This window comes from Podarcis gaigeae (assembly GCF_964106915.1).
Source record: "Podarcis gaigeae genome assembly, chromosome: 9".
In the NCBI taxonomy this organism is placed as follows: Eukaryota; Metazoa; Chordata; class Lepidosauria; order Squamata; family Lacertidae; genus Podarcis; species Podarcis gaigeae.
Window position 1 is genome coordinate 80073456 of NC_139685.1, and position 14654 is coordinate 80088109.

The 14654-nt window shown below is 56.5% G+C and overlaps 1 protein-coding gene across 1 annotated transcript; it reads right to left on the reverse strand.

Moving 5' to 3' along the window:
- Positions 1–1271: 1271 nt before the first annotated feature.
- On the reverse strand, positions 1272–12891 carry LOC310853010 (programmed cell death protein 4-like). The gene is made up of 11 exons (XM_083757151.1): positions 12627–12891; positions 10759–11038; positions 10494–10591; positions 9829–9942; positions 7629–7850; positions 7432–7529; positions 5352–5466; positions 3530–3637; positions 3301–3411; positions 2625–2764; positions 1272–1982 (listed from the first exon to the last, which is right to left on the reverse strand). Exons 1-11 carry the CDS (start codon positions 12678–12680, stop codon positions 1931–1933), a joined length of 1392 nt encoding a protein of 463 aa, XP_083613277.1. The 5' UTR covers positions 12681–12891; the 3' UTR covers positions 1272–1930.
- Positions 12892–14654: the final 1763 nt, after the last annotated feature.

Here is a 14654-nt window from a genome sequence, read left to right on the forward strand (position 1 = left end):
AATTCCTATGCCCCACAAATAACCCAGACATGCATTTTAAACAAAAGGGCACATTCTACTCATGTAAAAACACGCTGATACCCGGAACATCTGCAGGCCAGATTTAGTTTGCCTACCCATGCTCTGACCACTAAACCCCACTGCCTCCCATGAAGCCTCTCAGCCTTGCCTGCCTCACAGGGTTGTTGTGCAGATTAAAGGAGCTCAGCTCCTTGGGAGGGAAAACAAAAGGTGGGATATAATGCAGCATAAAGGAAATTCTCCAGCTGATCTGAGGAATGGGTCCCTGAGCTTCTCTGACGCTTTTGCCACCTGACACAGGACCATGCGAGAGGCAAGTCGCCCTTCTTGGTTCTCTGAAGATGCTGAAACTCAGCTCTCCATGTGGCTGAGACCCTACCTGCCCGCAGACTGTCTGGCCAGAGTGGTGCATGCTCTGGTTATCTCCCGCTTGGACTACTGCAATGCGCTCTCTGTGGGGCTACCTTGGAAGGTGACCTGGAAACTGCAATTAATCCAGAATGCGGCAGCCAGACTTGGGGACTGGGAGCGGCCGCTGAGACCACATAACACTGGTCTTGAAAGATCTACATTGGCTCCCAGTACCTTTCCGAGCACAATTCAGTGTTGGTACTGACCTTTAAAACACTAAACGGCCTCGGTCTCCACCCCCATCGTCTATCCAGGACGCTGAGGTCCAGCTCCAAGGGCCTTCTGGCGGTTCCCTCCCTGCGAGAAGTGAGGTTACTGGGAACCAGGCAGAGGGCCTTCTCGGTGGTGGCGCCCGCCCTGTGGAACGCCCTCCCACCAGATGTCAAGGCAATAAACAACCACCTGACTGTTAGAAGACATCTGAAGGCAGCCCTCTTTAGGGAAGCTTTTAATGTTTGATGGACTATTGTATTTTAATCTTTTGTTGGAAGCTGCCCAGAGTGGCTGGGGTATAAATAATAAATTAATAATAATAAAAATAAATTGCCCAGTAGCATCTTATAGACCAACTAAGTTTGTTCTGGGTATAAGCTTCCATGTGCATGCACACTTCTTCAGATACCTTTTTTTTTAAATTTTTTTGACTGCGTCAGACCAACACGGCTACCTGCCTGAAAATAATTCATTATTATTTGCTTTTATGTGTCTGGGGGGGTTCACACCTTTTGCAAATTGTGTGAGGGTGACACCCGTGCCCCTGCCAGGGCCATTCCCCCCCCCCCCCCGGGCCTTCTGTCCCTGACCCCAACCAGTCGCAGGAAGAGACGTGCACAGCCAGCTCCTTTGGATACGTTTTTATTTTTAGATTTTCCACATGCCACCCGTTCCCCCCACCGCTGCAAGGACACCAGGCCCCTCCCCATCTCCACCCGCCACCTTATCTTCCAGCCGTGCTTATGTGACGCCGCTCTGCCCTCCCCGATACCCGAGAGAGCTGCTTCCCCAGACCTTGAGATCTTCCTCCCCCAACACAAACCTTAAGCAGCAAGGATAGACCTTGCAGAAATTAGGGGACTGCGGAGGGGGCTTTGGGGGAGGTATTTGTGCCCTTTTGGGACGCAGCAAGGGGCTAGACCTGTTGGAGGAAGCCTGGGTCCCTAGGGAGCCCTATATGGCCAGGAATGCCAAGGTGGCCGCCATCTCCCTGGACCAGGGCCCCAGGCTGCCCTCTGCTTCCTGAGATGCGTTTGTGGGGGGCTGGAGAAGGGGGGTAAGACCCGGATGGGGTGCCCTGCGGGAGGGCAAGCTCCCTCGTTTGACCCCCTCGCCAGGCTGACCCGGGTGTGGCGGCTGAAGCTCCCTTTCCTTCCCAGGCTGGTTCTGGTGGGGGGGCGAGGGGTGTCTGGCGCAGCCTCCTGGCCTCTTCCTTGAAGCTGGCAGGCCCTGCTGGGCTGGGGGGGCATCGCAGGGGGCAGAGGCCAGGGCTGGAATAGTCAAGCTAGGGCTTGATTTGGCCGCCGTCCCCCTCGCTGACAAAGCGCTTCCGGCCCCTGAGGAAAGGAGGAGAGAGTGAGTTGGGGGGGGGGGGGGAGTGACAACACAACACACACACACAACCACAGACAAAGCCTTTGGATCTTCGCTGCCCCATTCCCAGGCCCCCCACCACAAAACCTCCTCCCGTTCCAGTCTGCAAAGACCTGCAGACCTGTAATGGCCGCAGCCATCCTGCCACACACACACACACACACACACACACACAGAGAAACTAGCTAGCTGCAAGGGGTTGGACTAGAGGACCTTTGGGGATCCCCCCAACGCCCCAATTCTCTTCTTCTGACCCTCAAAAGAAGAGCAAAGAGATGGGTGGGCTTTGGGACTGGAGAGACCTAGCAAACTGCTCCATCTCCGGTTCAGACGAACAAAGGACCCTCCCGGAAGTTGGGGCGGAACGGAGGGGGCTCCAGCGCCCGTCAGACGCAAGGAGCGCATCAGGAAAGCCGGACGGATCAGGCCAGCAGCCCACCCAGTCCAGGCCGCTACTCTCACTGGTGCACATTTGCCTGTGGGAAAGCGGCCGCAGGATCCAAGCCCCTGAGGGCTGTTTTGAGAGACCAGCAAGCGTGGCGCTCTGGACCTCTGCTCTCTCCCCACCTGAACCCTGAGGGCAAGAAGGGCGGAGCGTGGCCTACCGCGCAGGGCAGGCGTCTCTCAGCTGCTTGGTGATGACGCCCTCCTCAAAGCAGAGGTCCACCAGCCGCTCCAGGATGCTGTGCGCCAGCGGGACGTCCAGGCTGATGTCTCCCAGCTCATCGTACACCCGCTGGAAGCCCTGGGGGGGGGGGAGGAAGCAAGAGGGGTCAGTGCAGGGAGGCTGAGGGTGGAACCCCCCCCCCCCAGAGCAGCACGGCTGCCTCCCTGCCAAACTGCATTAGCATCACACCTTACCAGTCTATACGCACTTCATTTTTATTATTCTTTTTGGTCAATTATCAGGAGAAATTTTGACTTTCTCATTTCCTTAAACTTCAAGATTCAATCCAAATCTGTCAAGAGATCTGTGTTCTTACTGTACATTTAAAGATATTCTTTGAACGTTAGCCAATCTTTACTCAATTTCTAGTTAGAATTTTGCATCCCACAGCGACCCAGAAGTACCAAAAAGAGTTACTTCCGGGTTTCGCCGTTTCCGCAAAATGATGTCACGCGCCTGCGCAGAAGCGTGACCTGCGCACACACCGAGATGCGGATTGCGTTCTGCTCATGTTGCAAACGGGCCTCCAGAACGGATCCCGTTCGCAACCAGAGGTACCACTTTATTCTTTTTTTTCAACTGGTACAGCCCCCAAAACCCGCAGATCTCCTCACCCGGTTCATCTGGTCCAGCGTCACCAGGCCCGTCTCCCACAGCACCTTCAGCAGCCGCACCATCATGGCCACGGCTGTGTCTCCCGTGGACTCCAGCACCATCACCACCGCCTGGGGGAGAAGGCCAGAAGAGGGCTGAGAGGGGAGCGGGCCAGGCCCAGCCCAGAAGCCGTGCCCAGCGGCCCTGCCCGTCCCCACACAGGGCCCCCCAAGGGATGCCCTGCGCTACCTCGTAGACGAGTTCGTGGTGGAAGTGAGGCACCTCCAGCTGGCGAAGGCAGCGCTCGGCCTCAGAGACCTCACCCGAAAGGAGGTATTCGCGGAGTAAGAGGTTCATCTGGAAGAGCGGAGAGGGGAGACCAGCGAATGAAGCAGCGTAAAGACACATAAGATGGGGAACCTTTTAGGATGTATATACAGAAGCAATGCTCTGAAACGAACTCACTGGCTGGATTTGAGTAATACACTTGCAATGGACAAATATTAAGAAGAGATTAAGAAGACAATGTTAATTTTAGCATATAAGGGATATAAAATTATAAGCAGAACAAACAAATATGTTACAAACCAGAAAAGGAAGTTGGGGGTTCACTGAAATTGTAAAATGTAATTTGAATTTTTGAATTTGTTAAAATTTGTTGGAAAATCTTAATAAAATAATAAAATAATAATAATAATAGTAATAGTAATAGTAATAATAAATAATAATAATAACAATAGCAGAGAAGGAGCACTGAGCCCCACAACAGCTCAGGACAGCTCCCCCCCCCCACAGCCAAGCCTAGAAACAAAGGTTGCTATTGTGGGGCATTGACACCCCCAGGTTTTGCAAGGAATTCTGCCGCCCCCCAAGAAGGAAACGCCTTGACGTTTTAATTTGGGTCCAGACAGGACGCAGCACCTCTCCAGACCTTCACCAAGGCAAAATTCCAGCCCCCTGTCTGCCAACTCCCCCCCCCCCCCAGCCGTGCACAACACCAACTGCTGTGTCTCCCCAGACAGTGTCTGGCAGAACTGGGGAGAGTTCAAGGCCAGGAAACGAAAGCTTCCTTGGCAAGCATCGCTGCTCCGTGGGGCCGGTCCCGGAAAGGGCAGCCATGCAAAGTGGGGCCTACGGAAGGCGAGACTCGGCTCCGCAACTGGGGGGCTCAGAGGGGATGCATCCTGCCCAGAAATGGAGGCTTCTGACCACCAGGCTGCTCCACCTTTGAGCCCCTGGAAGACTTGCACAGTGATTCCTTGGTTTGCATGCGCCTTGGACTACAAAAACGTCAAACCCAGAAGTGCATGTCCCGGTTTGCAACCTTTTTTTGGATGACAACCCATTGGGGTGGGGGGACTATGAACAAATCATTTTCTGGAGGCCCCATTGGCGAAAGCGCGCCTTGGGTCACAACCTGTTTTGGTTTACAAATGGACCCCCGGAACGGATTATGGTTATAAACCAGGCACCCCCCCACCTTCGGCCCTCCAGATGTTTTGGACTACAATTCCCATCATCCCTGACCACCGGTCCTGTTAGCTGGGGATCATGGGAGTTGTAGGCCAAAACATCTGGAGGGCCGAAGATTGCCTATGCCCGTTATAGACCAACTAAGTTTGTTCTGGTATGAGCTTTCGTCATTGTTTTCCTTATTGTTACCCTTGCTCTTATCCCTGCGTCGTTCTTATTCTGCATATCGATATTTCTATTCTGAAAGAATGTTTCTTTATATATTCTCTTACACAACTCCATTCTCTGTTTTTTGGTTTGATTTCCCTCTTCTTGCAGTTAATTTTGCCATATTTAGGAATTCACAAAATTTGAGGGTACATATTCCCCTTTCCAATTTTTTGCAATCCATGCCCTGGCAGCTGCCGTTACATATAAGAATATATTTATCCTATTCTTGGGGGTGGTCTTCTGGTTTCTTCTTAACTGATGTTTCAAATATCTTCTTTAATTCTTCGCATATAGTGTTCCAAAGCTGTTTTATGTTTTCACACCTCCACCAAATACGGTGCATTTGAGCATTTTTCTCAAGCTGGCCGCAAACCATTTTGTGCCTCACCTCCTTGATGAGATGCTTGACGGGCCTCTGTCCTCCCCCCACGCCCCAGACGTTGTCCAGGCGGTTGACGTCCCGCTTGATGCGCAAGAGGATGGCCGCGCGGTCCAGAGCAGCCCTGGAAATGGGGAATGGTTTTGTGGGTTTGGGAGGGACCCCCAAGAGCAACCTGGCCCCATGCGCTGCGGAGAAGGTGGCAGCCAGACATCAGGAAAGAGGGGCCAGTGGGGAGGGCGAGGGGGTCCAGGGGCGTCTTACCCATAGAGGCTGGTTGCGCGGGGCACCAGGGTGCCAAGTTTTGGGAAGAATGGACAAAATTTAACGATTATTTAGCTAAATTTGTTAAGTTAAACTAACTGGAAATAGCTTGCAGGCAACAGATTGGCTTAGGAATTTATATAAGTTAAGTGATGTTGTACAATTTTGAATTGAAAAGATATAAGGATATTAATGGACTAAGTTAAATTTATAAGAATCAGGATTTAGAAAGCCGTTATAAGGATATGCATGGAAATTCAACCAAGGGAAAGCGAGGAAGTCACTTAACAATGTTAATAAGTGTAATTCTAATAAGGTTATGATTTTTGTTTGTCTGTTTGTTTGTTTGTGTTTTGTTTGTTTATAACCTTGTGAAAATTAATTTTAAAAATTGGGGGGGGGGGAGTTTTGGAGGGTGCCAGGTGTAAGGGTGCAGATATCCAGAGTGTGGGGGGTCAGGTGGGATTGCTATGAGGAATTATAAAATAGGCCTCAAGCCATTGTGTCCATTATGAAAGCACGGCATTGACTGGGTTCGATTCATGGGCAATAATTTCTGATCAAATCCCACAAGCCTCTGCATTTCTGGCCATTTTCTCTACTGTTCATTTTCTACGCCTGACAGGCACGTATCAGCATTCTAAACACAGGCCAGTTGCTGCATCGGGCATCCTGGGTCATCAAGATGGTAGCTAGCTTTGATGTAGCTATTGTTAGTTTTGTTAATCTTAAGGGCCAGGAAGAGAGTTCATAAGGAGATGGTAAATCCTGCCTCTCCTGTATATGACCTCCGGAGTTTCCTAAAAGCATTTCTCTTCACTTCCTCTTTTATTCACTCTGAATTGCATACGCATGCTCAAGTAGGAAATTAGCTCCTTGTAGTTTTAACTTTTAACTTTGTCCCACGTTGGGGTTTTGAAATGCTCAGAGGAAATCGGATTGGTTCTTGCATACACTGTGTAAAAAGTTCTTTTGTGAATAAAACGACCTGGGCCAGGGGGTGGCGAGGAATCATTATTATACACACTCCTCCCAGAGTCTTGCTGGTCCAGCCTCTGTGTGTATTCTTATTAATCAGAGTCCAATCCTTCCTTTGCTTTGGCAACGCCTCACCAGGGAAGAGGCGGAGGCTGGACCCGGCACCTCCTGGCATCAGCTGGCTGTCCTCACCTGCCTCCGCATGCCTCGCCAAAGCACCGCTGCGCCCAGAGCCTCTGTCTGCCGTGGCAACCATGGCACGAAGCTGCCAGCTGAGCCAGGAGGCGCAGCATCCAGCCGCCACCTCTTCCCCGCTGAAGGAGCCGCCCTCCAGCCCGCAGGTTAAAAAACTCTGGGAAACGGGGGGTGGGGGTGCCGGAGGGAGTTTTGCACCACAGCGCCGGATATGCTTAAGACAGCCCCGAGTGTTGAGAATTCCGTTCCACCTTAAGGAACAGACACGGGAGAGTTGCGTGTCGCATGTCTGTAACACGCACCAGCATTGCACGCTGGGAACTTCCGTTTGTGTTTAGTTTTCTGTTTTGCTTTGGACACGAAGGAGATCAGACGTGTTTCCTTTTGTCCTGATCTACACTGAATAGAAGCTGCTTGTAAATCTGCTCACACAGCCTCTCTGTTTGCGCACCGTTTTCTCTGCTGAATAGTGCGCTCCCTCGTCTAAAGCCTGGGCACTGATTTATGCTGCACCAAGGGCCGGAGTTTGACCGGCACACCAGCCTGCCAACTGCCCCCGTTTCCTTGGGTGCATGGCAGCCCTGAGTGGGTCACACCTGGGGGCGGGCGAGGGCCCCCATCTGCCCTCCCCCCGTGAGCCCGGCCCCCTCACCGAGCATGCTCGCAGTCCACGCGCCCCTTGTAGCGCTCGAGGAAGTCCAGCGGCAGCGCATGGTCCGCCACGGCCCGCGCGATGAACTGGCCCAGCATCTGCAAAGACGGACACAGGGGGCGGAGGGGTCACACGTCCGTCTGCCCCCTGTTCCCCCCAACCCAGCCCCCCCTCGCAGGGCTCGGCCCGCCCCCCACCTGCGGGGCCTCGGGGGTGTCCAGGATGAGGTCGGGGAGGTCGCTCAGCGTCCGGTCAAAGGCGGCCGCGATGTCCTCGGGGCTCATCACCTTCCCCACCAGGTCCGAGAGCAGGCGGGAGGTCAGCTCCCGGTGGCTGGCCTTGCCCTCCAGAGACAGCGCCACGGCCAGCGAGGGCACAGCCGCCTTGTGCCCGCCCAGGTTCAGCTCGCGGAGCAGCTCCTGCAGTAAGAAGAATAACTTTATTATTTGCCCCCCACCCATCTCACTGGTCTGCCCTGGCAGCTCTGAGCAAGACGGCAAGGAAGTTTTGAGGAGCAGGATCAGTCCACAGCCGCACTGCCCTGGGGGCAGGACATACGGCTGCATTTAAAACTGCATTTTAACCTGTAGTTTAAATTGGTTTTTTTCTTTTCTTCCCTCCCCCTCTCTTTCCCCCCTATTATGTTTTTATTTAATTGGTGTTAGCCGCCCTGAGCCCGGCTCTGGCTGGGGAATAAATAAAATTTATCATTATTATTATTATTATTATTATTATTATTATTATTATTATTCGGAGAGCCTGCTGGATGAAGGCAATGGTCCACCCAGCCTGGCATCCTTCTCTTTGAGTAGCCAACCAGACGCCCATTATGGGAACCCCACAAGCAGGATATGAGTGCAAGTGACATTCGGAAGCCCAACTGCCTCCTTCCAGAGCAGAGCCATTCTGGCTAGTAGCCACCACGACTTGCTAGTCCTTGCTAGTCCATGGTGGCGGCCCCATGGAGACGCCCTCGCTGCCCTTCCAGTGGGGTAGACCTGAAGGAGCGTCTCTGTCTGGACAGTGAGGTCCAGCTCCGAGGGCCTTCTGGCGGTTCCCTCCCTGCAAGAAGCCAAGTTACAGGGAAGCAGGCAGAGGGCCTTCTCGGTAGTGGCACCCGCCCTGTAGAACATCCTCCCATCAGATGTCAAAGAGAACAACTATCTGACTTTTAGAAGACACCTGAAGGCAGCCCTGTTTAGGGAAGTTTTTAATGACTGATGATTTAATGTATTTTTAATCTCTTGTTGGAAGCCGCCCAGCGTAGCTGGGGAAACCCAGTCAGATGGGCGGGGTAGAAATAATAAATTATTGTTATATTATTCAGTGGGGCATTCGGGTGGGCAGGATAGGCTGGTGGCCTCCTTTGCAAATGCGACTCCCTTCTGCCCAGCACAGACAGGAACTTGCCAAGCTGCTCTTCTCACAGAACTGTAGCTGGAAGGGATCCCATAGGGCCATCTAGTCCAACCCTCTGCGGTGCAGGAATCACCCCAGCAACCTGTTTAAGAAATTCCAATGAATCACGGAATTGTCGGCTTGGAAGGGACGACTTCCATCCTCTCTGAACTTTGCTGGCAGCTGAGCTTCAGGGTGAGACAGAAGAGGGAGCCCAGCCTCTTAAGGACCAAAGGGGACCTGGGATCCGCTGACCTTCGATATTGCAGTTCTCATTACTGCCAGCGGATTCCTCAAGGCCAGCTGGCCACTCTGGAGGGTCTCATCATTCTGCTTATTTCAAGATCCGACTGGCCCAGGAGAAGGGGAGCAGAGCCCCCGCCCTGACCAGACTTTCCCAGCTGCCATGTCAAATAATAATAATATTCATAATAATAAATTTTATTTATACCTTGCCCTTCCCAGCCAGAGCTGGGCTCAGGGCGGCTAACACCAATAAAATCACGGTAAAAAAATATAATGCAATTTAAAATACAGCCTCATTTTAAAGTAGCCGATAAATCAAACAAAGGCCCCCTTGGCTTCACAAATGCCCCCTCCCTCCCCCCCCCCCAGTCAGAGCTCAGATCCAGCGTCCGATTCTGAATGAGGAAGAAGTGACCCTGTCTCTGGATCCGTTCTTTCGCCTTGGAGGGAATGGCCTCTCCTTTGCAGGAGGTTTTTAAGCAGAGGTCAGAGGGCTGCCAGCCTGGGATTCTTCAGCTGCGACGCCTGCACTGCAAGGGGTTGGACTGGATGAGTCCTGGAGGTCCCTGCCCAACTCTACAACTCTGGGATTCCTCTTCCATGACATCCCTTCCTGCCCTCCCTCCCTCCCTTCCCCCCAGAGAGCCCCCTCTGGCTTGCAGCAGAATTCCCCAGTGGCCCAGGGGGCAAACATCTGAGGGGCCCCAATCCCGGCTGCCCCCCAGAATCCTGCTTCCGCCCCAGAATACGCACCACCACCTCCAGAGTGTCTCCGTGCTCAAAGTATTCCTTCATCATGGGCTGCACGGCCTTCTCCAGCTCCTCCTCTTCCAGCTCGGGCACCACCGTGGCGTAGACCGTGTCCCCCTGGGGAGAGGCCAGGCGGCACAGAGGGAGGAGTCAAGCCCCACAACCCCTCGCCCTGGAGGACCCTGCCCCTTTCTCCAAAAGGGTCCTGCCAGGCACCCAGAGAAGACCCCCAGAAAGGGGGCAGAGAGCCCAGCCAGAGCAACGCCAAGCCTTCTGGAACCGGCGGCCCATGAACCCCACGGGGCATCATCCCCAGAAGGTGTGGGCTGCCCCACTGCACTGAAGGAAGGGCGCCTGCCCCCCCCCCGGCCTGGGGGCTGCCGCCTTGAGCGCAGCACCCAGAATACCCCCTGCCAATCGGCACCCCCTTTGCAACAGCTGCGCCTGGCATACGAATCTGTGCCTGCTGCCTGGGGCTGGGGTCCTTCACCATGCCTTCGACGATTCAAGTTCTGTGCCGCCAAGGGGTCTCTATGCCCCCCTGCAGGCTGTGGGGCAGGAGGGACAAGGTCTCCCATGGCAATGGGGCACGTGGCCTCGGGGTGGGGAGAAAGGACAGCTGCCTGGGAAGAACCCCCCCCAGGCCCCCCTCCTCTGGCCCAGGGTACCTGTGCCACTTCGTCGTAGTTGGGGTCCCGGGCGTCCGGCTCCTGGTAGCTGTAGACCACCCCAGGGGCCCCCCACACGCCCTTGCCCCCTGCGCCACCTAGACAGAGAGAGAGAGAGAGAGAGAGAGAGAGAGAGAGAGAGAGGGAGGTGGGCTGAGCGCTGTCACCCAAACAACACCCCCCAAGACGGCTGCAGCCACTCCGGCCGTTGGCAGAGCCCGCAGTGGGCACAAGGAGGCCGGGGTTGTGGGGTGGGTGTTGCTACCTTTCTTGGGCAGCCCCCGGCCTTTGCCCATGCGGGATTTGCGGTCGTGGCTTTTCCCCTTGGGGCTGCTGGGGTCGGGGAGGGGCTCCCCGCCTTCGGAGAGGGACTCGCGGTTGGAGTCGCGGGAGGATGTCCGGCGCAGGCGGCGCTTGGCCTTGGCCTTCAGCCGCGCCTCATGCAGAGCCTTCTCCTGCAGGGTCCACGCCCGGGGCTCCTCGTCGCCCCCGTCCATCAGCTCCCCCGCCAGGTCCTCGTCCTCATAGTCCGCCTGGTCTGCCCCCTGCAGGCGGGGCGGGGCGGGGGGGGGGGGGAGAAGGCAGGCTGAGAACCACAGGGGAGCCTTGCAGCGGCAGGATCAGGCCCAAGGGGGCCCAGCCTCCTGGTACCCGGCCAGGTGCCCTAGAGGCAAGGAGCCCCCCCAAGAATGCCCAAAGGGGATTTGGGTCTGTGACTTGCAGCCCCTCCCCTGACCCACGCTGCCCCCCAAGTCCAGGCGCTCCTGCAGCCACGTCCGACAGTTACAATGCCACTTGCTCCAGAGATATTCGCTGGCATTAAAACTATGTTCCTGGGGCTGAGCCTGGTTTCAAGGGGTCCTGGGCCCCCCACGTCCAGCAGAAAGCCCCAGGGCAGGGCGTCTGTTTGCACCCCAGCCAGCTGTGCCCGGGGCTGCATGTCAATTAATTGATTGTGATTTTATGTAACTGTGTTACTTTTATTGTTAGCTGCTCTGAGCCCGGCTTCGGCTGGGATATAAATTAAATATTATTATTATTATTATTATTATTATTATTGGAGAGCCCCGACTATCCAGAGGGAGGGAGCAGCCAGAGTTGGGGAGGGGGGCATGCGCGTGGCACCTCCGCCAGACTTTGCAGCCCCAGGTGAAGGGGGTCTGCTTTGCTCAGCCCACCTCAGGATGCCCATCTCTGAATTACTCAGCTTTTTGGCTCCCCTGCTCCAACTTTTCTTTATTATCTTTGCTGTTGTTCTTCCTTATTGCCTGGCTTTCCCCCGAGGAGCCCAGGGGGCCCAGCGGTTCTCCTCCTTTCCCCCTCCCCACAACCCCGTGAGGGTGGCCAGGCTGGCCCCCAGCCAGCTTCAGGACCCTTTGCAGTAAAGTCCGCCCTTACGCCCTTTCCCCAGGCGCCCTCGCTGCGAGCCAGACCCCAGGCGGGTCTTGCCCCCCTCGGCCGGGCACTGCGCCAGGCGAGGGCAGGGCGAGCCCGGGCAGAGAAGCCTCCCGAGGCCGCGAGGGGCGGGGCAGCTGGCACCGTGGTGCGCAGCCCCCGACGGCTGTCCAGGATCACGGAGCCCCCCGGGGCCGGGGTGGAGGGCGCCTGTGCACCGGGGGTCCTTTGGGGTTGCAGGAGGCTGCACCCCGTCGCCCGCCCGTCCCCCCGAGGCGTGTCTCGCCCCCTCGACCCGTGTCTGGCCCCCCACCCCTGGCGCAGGGACCCTCCGGAGCGGCGTCGGGGAGGGGTCGCTTTCCTTTGGGCTCGTAGGAAGATGCGCCCCGTCGACACGCGTCCCGCCCCCGACACGCGTCTGGCCCCCCAGCTGGCGCAGGGACCCTCCGGAGCGGCGTCGGGAGGGGGGGCGCCTGGGCACCAGGGCTCTTTTGGGCTGGCAGGAGGGTGCGCCCCCCCGACACGTGTCTCGCCCCCTCGACAACTGTCTGGCCCCCCACCCCTGGCGCAGAGACCCTCGGAGCGGCGTCGGGGGGGCGCGCCTGGGCACCCTGGGGCTGGCAGGAGGGGAGCCCCGTGGACCCGTGTCCCGCCCCCCGAGGCGTGTCTGGCCCCCTCGACCCGTGTCTGGCCCCCCACCCCTGGCGCAGGGACCCTTCGGGGGCGCGCGCTACTTGCCAGCAGGGAGGGGGCGCGGTCGGCCCGCAGGAGCTCTGCCGAGGCGGCGGACATGGGGGCGAGCGAGGCGCGGCGGCGGCGGCGGAAGGAGGCGGCGGCCGGGCCGGAGTGCGGCGCCGTCGAGCAGCCCGTCGGCGCGGCGTGGCGTTGCGGGGGCTCCTGGCTGGCTCGGCGCGGCTGCGGAGGAGGAAGTGAGCGGGGCGGACGGGGCGGGCCTGATGGGACTCGTAGTCCCCGCTCGCCCCGCCTCGGAGGCCGGACCGGCAGAGGCGGCGCCGGGAAGGGGAGCCGCCCCGTCGGCTGCCGGGGGAGGCGGCGAGGGAAGGCGGGGGCTCCGACGACCCAGAAGGCGAGCTTGGCAGGAGAGCCTCTCAAGGGGCGCGAAACGGAGCCTCCAGGCTCAGAGGCAGCGGACCTTTCGATGTCAGGGGCAGCAGGAAAAGGCCGCCATAATAATAATAATAATAATAATAATAATAATAATAATACCACCCCAGGCATCTGGGCAGCTTCCAACAAAATATTAAAATACAGTAATGCATCAAACATTGAAAGCTTCCCTAAACAGGGCTGCCTTCAGATGTCTTCTAAAAGTCTGGTAGTTGTTCTTCTCTTTGACATCTGGGGGGAGGGCGTTCCACAGGGCAGGTGCCACTACCAAGAAGGCCCTCTGCCTGGTTCCCTGTAACTTGGCTTCTCACAGTGAGGGAACCGCCAGAAGGCCCTCGGAGCTGGACCTGTGTCTGGGCTGGATGATGGACGTGGAGACGCTCCTTCAGGTATACAGGACCGAGGCCGTTTAGGGCTTCAAAGGTCAGCACCCACACTTTGAATTGTGCTCAGAAACGTCCTGGGAGCCAATGCAGATCTCTCAGAACCGGTGTTATATGGTCTCAGTGGCCACTCCCAGTCACCAGTCTGGCTGCCGCATTCTGGATTAGTTGTAGTTCCCGGGTCACCTTCAAAGGTAGCCCCACGTAGAGCGCGTTGCAGTAGTCCAAACGTGAGATAACTAGAGCATGCACCACTCTGGCGAGACAGTCCGCAGGCAGGTAGGGCCTCATCCTGCGTACCAGATGGAGCTGGTAGACAGCTGCCCTGGACACAGAATTGACCTGCACCTCTATGGATGGCTGGGAGACCAAAATGACCCCCAGGCTGCGCACCTGGTCCTTCAGGGGCAGTTACCCCATTGAGGACCAGGGAGTCCCCCACACCCACCGGCCCCCACAAAACAGTACTTCTGTCTTGTCAGGATTCAGCTGGCCCTGATCCCATTTGGGGTCACTCTAGAGGCAGCTGCACAGCCACTCATGGGGGGGCAGGATGCTGGTGGCACTGGCGGACTTTGGGCTCTCCAATTCCAGCAGCACCAGTGCCGTCATGCTATCCTAAAACTGCCTCCCATGCTGGATTACACGGGAGGCCTCATCCTGCAGCCAGCTCTTCCCTGCTTTCTTCCTCGTCTTTTCTGTTGTATCAAGAGCAGCAGTGAATGCACCTTTCAGGTTTCCTTGAAAATGCCTTGGGCCCCCCTCGCCCAGCATCCCAGTCCCCCCACATCCAACCAGAAGCCTGTCCCCAGTGCGGCTGCACAACAGGCGTTCAGGGGCAGCCCTCCTGGCTGGTAGCTGTCGGCAGCCGTGCCCCACCTTGGATTTGCCTGATCCTCTGGGGACAATCTTCCTCTGCCCTGGCTGCAACGAAACATGTCTCTCCCCTCTCGGTCTCTACAGCCACAGCAGGCGCTGCAACCTTCCTAGTGTTGGACTTCACACCCCCCCCAGACCCCCTCTCCCACTGTCTGCAGAAACAGACAGATGCCAGCCAGTTGGTGGCCATCCCGGCATGCTGTGGCAGGGAGTTCCACAGTTTAACTATGTGCTGCTGCGTGAAGTCCCTCCTTTCACCCATCCTGAATCTCCCAGTGGCCCATTTGTCTTCTGAAATGCACTACTAAATAGGCAGCCCCCTCCCCAGCTAAACATGCCCCCCTCCTCCTTTCCGGTACTACTGGCCCCCTTCATC

Bases quoted from the DNA above. Each gene is read 5' to 3' on its own strand.
- LOC310853010 (XM_083757151.1), bottom strand. From the start codon at position 12,680: ATGTCCGCCGCCTCGGCAGAGCTCCTGCGGGCCGACCGCGCCCCCTCC. The intron at 3,638-5,351 runs GTGAGGCACAAA...CCGCTCTTCCAG, and splicing joins TCAAGCATCTCATCAAGGAG to ATGAACCTCTTACTCCGCGA. The intron at 2,765-3,300 runs GTGAGGAGATCT...CCCCCCCCCCAG, and splicing joins CGCTGGACCAGATGAACCGG to GGCTTCCAGCGGGTGTACGA.